Below are 6,064 nucleotides of genomic sequence, written 5' to 3'. Positions count from 1 at the left end.
TCCGAAGGCGAGTGAAGAGAGCGTGGGCGGATGCGGGAGAGGGTGCCTTTTTATAACCCTGGGGGACTGCGCTTTTTTTTTGTAATTCGGGAATTCTCGGCGGAAGATTCCGTATCCTGCGTACGTCACCTCATCGATGCCCAATCATCGTCGTCGTTTCCACCTCCTGGCAGACCTCCTGGCGTGCGTTCGTTCCCCTCGCATGGCGCGTAAGTTCAGATTATGTAAACGCGTGAAGCGAGTCATTTGTTTATCTTGATTTTCCCACGGTCCTCCCCAACGAGATGAAGAACAAATATCGTTTGCACAGACAGCAAATTAAATGCATTGAATGCATGCAGTCTCTGCTACTCATCATCTTCCCCCGCCGAAACTCTCTCGAAACCTCTGTGGCGGTGGGGTCCACTTTTCACTGTCCATCTCCCGTCATTGAGGTCCTTGCTTGTAGCACTTGGCGACCGACTGACAAACGCCGTAACAAGCGCACTGAACGTTGCAAGGCAAATATATATAATCATTTGACCATGCTGGACAATGCGAGGATTAATAAAAGAAAGCCCTACTCCTTCTTGGTTGATGGCTTGAGTTCAGCGTTTATTTAAGCCATTTTTCTATAGTTCCGTGAACAACATGGCGTTTTCCCAATCATGCAAACATCCGGCAATTGAGCATCACTTCAAACATCTCAGTCACTTCTGGCAGGCCGTCGTATACGCACCTATGGGACGCATCATTAGGCTGTCCGAGTTCATATGCGCGTAGCTTGTTATCGGAATAGCCAAGTGGAACATCCCTGGAGCGCAATAGTTAAATGAATATTGTTTTGACAAAGCACAGTCGAATCCTTCGCCCGCTGCCTTGATCCCCTTGTTCCGATCGAGCAGCTTGTCGTCCCATATTTGATAGACGGTCTATTCAAGCGACATCCTCGTCGTCGGGTTTGAGTCACAATGCTGAAATCCACTCCAGGATTTGCGCTGCCCAGACTCAGTCCTTGGTGAAATGGACATTGGGCTAGTCACAATGGATCTACAAAGTGCTGATCTAGCTGAATCAGCACTCACATTGCGCTTATTGGCTAGACTTCAATCAGCACCGATAACTTTTCATTTGTTCCATGAAAAGAAAATGTTTAGAGCATGTTCTTGCGCGATTTGTTTGACACCTAGAGGAAAGGAACATTGGTGAACATTATGCAAAAAGATTCGATTTGCTAAATTGCAAACGGTGAGTCGGTAGCTATACTAGACCATTCAATAGCTGCTGTCGTTGGCAATGCAAATCGTTGCAGTGGAGCAAGCACGTGAAGTTCTGGTCGTTGCGGCAGACCTATCTGCAGTGTCAAAGCTTTTGATCCACGGTACGCGTCACTCTGCTGAATTTAGTTTCAAGCTATGGGAGACACTTTACTTTGGCTCCAACTGCAAATGCATGCCCAGAATAAAAGTCTCTTGTCCAAAGAAGCATATGCCGTGAAACAAGTAGCAACAGAGCGACGTACGTGTAGGGCATCTACTGCATGGATCACAATGCCGCTGAAATCCAATCCAGGAGATGAACCATCCTTGGTGAAGCAGATATTGAATAGCTATTGGACTGCTCGTAATAAAACTGCAAAGTGCTGTTTCGTTGGGTATCTGATTGGCTTCACCGTGAAAAAGCTGTGATGTCAACACGAATTGGCATCTTGTCCATCTGAAGCTGCAAGATATCATCTGGCTAATGTCGCTCCTTTGAAATGCATCTTCATTGGGGCATTGTGGAGATTGTGGACTCATGTATGTCTTGAAAAATTCAGCAAGTTCGAACAATGGCTATGAACTTGGACCGCTTGAATTTGGACTTCTTCTTACTGGGACCATATTACTGTGATTAACCAGGGGTTATTGATAGTATCCCTCCACAATTATGATATGTCAAGCATGCTCGCCACAAAGGATACCCGCCAAACCTCTCCTAAATTAAATACGGTGGTGGATAAATCGCCTGTAGCTTTAGTACTCACAAGATGATCTCACTGTGGATGGCCGGCCCTGTCCCATACTCTTCATGAGCGCTTTACTGCACATAGGCATCACTGATAGATGGTTCCAGGATAGTGCCGCTTGTGAGAAAATTATTGCACATCAACATGGGTAACAGCAACTTTATTCTTTATCTACCATAGTGCCATGCAAACAAGTTTCCTTCAATGATAGGTACATACACACAACGCACCCAGTTCGCGTCTATTTTATAGCGCATCACCCCAAAACAGCTCCCGCTGGCTATCGAATAAATTCCGACTAGAGGACAAAATCGAGGCTGCCAATTGTAAATTCTCCCTCCTTGAATCCGTCACAAGCACATCTGCACGCACAGAATAGCAAGATTTAAAAAACTCTTGCCGCGATTAGTGCCGTCAGCCTGTCTAACTCACCTGAAACCCACTCTCTAAGCTGCCCTAGTTCATTAGTAGGCCCTCCAAATTCGTCCAAAAGGATTGACTGAGGCAGCGCCTCCAGGATAACATTGAACCCAACCAAGATCGCATTCAAGAGCCCTGTGGTATCGTTGAGGGGAAGGTATCGGAGAGCCCATAGGCAATTAAAGTAGTCTCGTGTCAGTCGGCGGTTGTCTACCGTGTTTTCTGCATGTACCTCAGCATTAGCATCACACACTCTCCGTAAGTCTGTGAAGTCACATACGAGCACAATAGACGAAGACGCCAGCGGTGATGATGATTTTAGTCAACAGAAGGGTTCCAAAGGGCCCGCCACTAGCATTCGGTCGCTCACTGTCAGAGTATATGTCAATGCTCCCGACAAACGAATACACCGGAGCCAAATTGAACTCAACACCCACATCATCTCGTGTACTTTGGTCAACAATGGAAACAAGAAGGATGTCGCGACCGGTCCAAACATGTTCGAGCGACTGACGGGTTTGGGTCTTGGCCTGCCCCGAGAGGCTGAAACCTGCATGTCCTGGGAAGGCGCTTGAGCCGATTTCTCGCCAGCCTGAAACAGCAAAGTGAGGATGAACCTCCAACAAAAGTTCCCTGAACTACGGGATAAAAACCTTACCCCGATACTCTGCAACCCGCTCAATGTTGTTGCGCCCAACGCTAAACAGGTTAGGATGTCCAGTCGCTGCTGGATGCTGATCTGGCGCTCGTACACCTGGTCAATCAAGTACCTTCAAGGAGAGCATTGAATCAATGATCGACCTTGGCACCACATATCAGCAAGTCACAAACCTAGAGATTTTGTGAGGCATTCGAACCAACAAGGACACAAGCGCACGCATCCGGTTCTTGTCGAAATCAGTTAGATCAAAGTTATTATGCAGATGGATGAGCCTTGACCCAAGGTCATATGCGATATGATCTGCAATATAAGAGGTCGGTGAATTTGGCTTACAATAGGCGAGGGTGGAGAACGACCATACCAAGGTCATCCTGGGGAGCGCGCTCAATAAGTTCGCTCGCCCGTGCCAAACAGATATTCAGCTGTTCGGGATCATCTTCGGCCCTTAGCCCGTCGAGGCACTCCCGAATGTACCTATGAAGCCATGGTAAGCATACAATCAGCTCGACCAGAGGAATACAGTAGGCTCATGGTCTGTCACAACATACATGGGCGGCTTCAATATCTTGGCATCCGCATCCCTCACATCTGGTTCTCGCAGATCGTATGCGGGCAAATCGTCGTCGGAATCGGGAGCTGGCATGACGATGAACATCAGACAGGCAGGTTTCCACTATTTGGTGTGGGAAAGTAGGACTCACAGGACTCATCGCCTTCCTGATTGTGAGAAGGCAAGACAACTTCATCCGGATCGTCTTCATCTACAGAGCGGTAAGATGTATGCTGAGGTGTTCAGTTGAGCGATTGCGTTCCTCACCATGATCTGCATCGCTGATTTTTTCTGGCAGCTCCAAATCGACGTCGAACACCTCAGCGCTTGACGTACTCATCCCTCCCATGGGTCCATCGCGTGTAGTTGGATCCGCCAGGCTTCTCAAAAATGTCACCTCTTCGTCAGCTTCTAGGCCAAAGTCCAACGCGCTCGAGTTGAGAATCTTTGATAAGCACTCTGCAGTGACCTACGCCATGCGGCAGAGGGCCGTCAATCTTCACATGAACCAACAAACGACCAAAATGATGATACAAACCATTCCTCGTTTACGGATGTGAGGATCGCTGTTATCTAAATATGCTGTCATCCCAGTTAGAAAAATGCCGAGCAAATCTGCCCCACTGGCATCTTCTGGGGTGAGATAACTGAGAGACAGTAGAATTAAGTATGTCACATCTAACAAGAATCCGCGCCTTTCAGATGTATTACTCTATAATCATGATAACATCAACATCGGAACTCACGCGCATGTTGTTCGTAAGACGCATATCTGAGAAAACTCTTATCCGTCCAAGTTTCGACGAGCCTTCGAATATTGGAGGCCACCGACAGAGCTTTGTATGGATTGCAGTCAGGACCGCTGAAATAGGGCATGATGAGACCACGTCGACATACCAGATGATCTGGGAAACTCGGCCATGCATCGAACCAAGATTCGTAAAATATCCACGTGCAAGACCGAGTCATAAAGGAACTTCCTACTGAGCAAGTCCCGGATGTGCGGATTTCGCTCCATCGTTTGGCTTCCTATCCATGTGAGCATGTACTTGCTTGCTTCTCGGTGTGTCGTCAGATCGACTAATTGTGGTAGAGTGTGAGTCTCCTCTTCAACGACAGCGTATAACTGGAGCTTACCCCCGATAGATAAAAGTTTTCGCAAGCGCTCCAGCAGCTGCAACAGCATGTGCTCGGATTCGGAACGTCCCAGTTTCTGGAATATCGCATTCCACAGAAGGGCTACGTCAGGTTGACAGACGCTCTCTTTAACGGAAGGCATCCAAGATTCCATTAGGTGTTCTATAGATTTGATTGATCAGCATGGTGAAAGTTTCTGAATCCTGACAATAGGTTGTCAACCTGCGTATCCTAACCGCACCAATTTCTCGATCAGTTCGGTGAGGTATATGGCGGGCACATCTGTTCTTTTGGGTTGGACCATTCACACGGCAACGCTATAGAGTAAGACAGTGCGCGAGTTGACATACCAACTGGTTCCCTTGAAGCTATGGAGCTCACGGCCGAACCGATCTGAGCCGCGATCAAGCGAATGAAAGATCTAATGATAAAGGGTCTTAGTGCCAGACCTTGAGATTCAAACGAGATGTACTTATATCATACGCTGTGCGAAAAAATTCTGGTGGACGAACGCCAAAGATATTGGCGAGTTTATCTGGCAGAAACGTGATAATGGCTACATATTGCTGCCATCGCTCGATGCGAGCAGCTTCCATGCCACCAGTCTGCAATGTCATCTCCGCAACATAAAACTCCTCGACACGACAAGCTGTTAACAGCTTTTGCAAAAGGTCTACAGCGACTTTTACCACGTGCGTGTGCTCTGTCCAAGCTGCGGCGTCAGAGAGGAAGCGGAGGGTACCCAGTAGATCTAAAGATGGTGGGGGCACATGATGTGTGCCCTCTGAGGAGTCCAGCGCCTCAGGAATGAAGTAGCTTTCAAATAGGGTTTTTATCTCCTGTTCCGAAAAACAAGGAAGCCAGCTCACGGCAACATTTCTTAGCAGGAACTCAAAGTGCTGAGCAATACAGGTACGGAAAAAGATGTCTCGGTATAGATCCACTGCTTCTATAGGTATGTTGCTGAAGTATTTTGATGCAGCCAACACGGTGGTCAGTGAGGTGCCAACCCCATTAGTCAGAAAGTCTACAGCTTCTGGGGCATCGAAAAACAGTGCCAAAGGTTCTGCCAAAGCCCGCTTAACAGTGCTCACGCTTGTGGCCGACTGGATATCGCTGTGGAGGCTAGCTAAATCTTTTTTCAGGATGGCCTTTGCGTCATGTCTGTTCTGTGGCTCCATGTGCGGCCGATATTCTCGGTGGTGGCATCCAGGTCTATCTAAATTTATCGCGAAGGTTGAGATCACCCCAAAGTAAAGGCTTCGGTTGCAAGCCTCAGTTGCGAATCATGTGACTAGATCATTAAAAC

The 6,064-nt window shown here is 47.7% G+C and overlaps 1 protein-coding gene across 1 annotated transcript; it reads right to left on the bottom strand.

Annotated features, from left to right (window-relative positions):
* Positions 1-2,132: 2,132 nt before the first annotated feature.
* On the bottom strand, positions 2,133-6,008 carry SPPG_00231 (uncharacterized protein). Its single transcript, XM_016748564.1, has 17 exons — positions 5,239-6,008; positions 5,106-5,176; positions 4,978-5,037; positions 4,756-4,917; positions 4,516-4,698; positions 4,365-4,454; positions 4,157-4,296; positions 3,886-4,087; positions 3,770-3,829; positions 3,617-3,704; positions 3,430-3,542; positions 3,239-3,368; positions 3,066-3,177; positions 2,845-2,999; positions 2,688-2,776; positions 2,420-2,629; positions 2,133-2,349 (listed from the first exon to the last, which is right to left on the bottom strand). The coding sequence occupies exons 1-17, from the start codon at positions 5,934-5,936 to the stop codon at positions 2,234-2,236; spliced, it is 2,679 nt and encodes an 892-aa protein (XP_016612543.1). The 5' UTR covers positions 5,937-6,008; the 3' UTR covers positions 2,133-2,233.
* Between the last annotated feature and the right edge of the window lie 56 nt (positions 6,009-6,064).

The sequence above is a fragment of the Spizellomyces punctatus genome (assembly GCF_000182565.1).
Source record: "Spizellomyces punctatus DAOM BR117 chromosome Unknown supercont1.1, whole genome shotgun sequence".
Classification (NCBI taxonomy): Eukaryota; Fungi; Chytridiomycota; class Chytridiomycetes; order Spizellomycetales; family Spizellomycetaceae; genus Spizellomyces; species Spizellomyces punctatus.
Note: the sequence above shows the minus strand (reverse complement) of the source record. Positions and strands in the feature narration are given on the sequence as shown.

Excerpts from the sequence above, each read along its gene's own strand:
- SPPG_00231 (XM_016748564.1), bottom strand. The coding sequence starts at position 5,936 with ATGGAGCCACAGAACAGACATGACGCAAAGGCCATCCTGAAAAAAGAT. Across the intron at positions 3,705-3,769 it reads TCAGGAAGGCGATGAGTCCT|CTCCCGATTCCGACGACGAT; the intron begins GTGAGTCCTACT and ends TCGTCATGCCAG. Across the intron at positions 2,630-2,687 it reads CGTCTTCGTCTATTGTGCTC|AAAACACGGTAGACAACCGC; the intron begins GTATGTGACTTC and ends AGGTACATGCAG.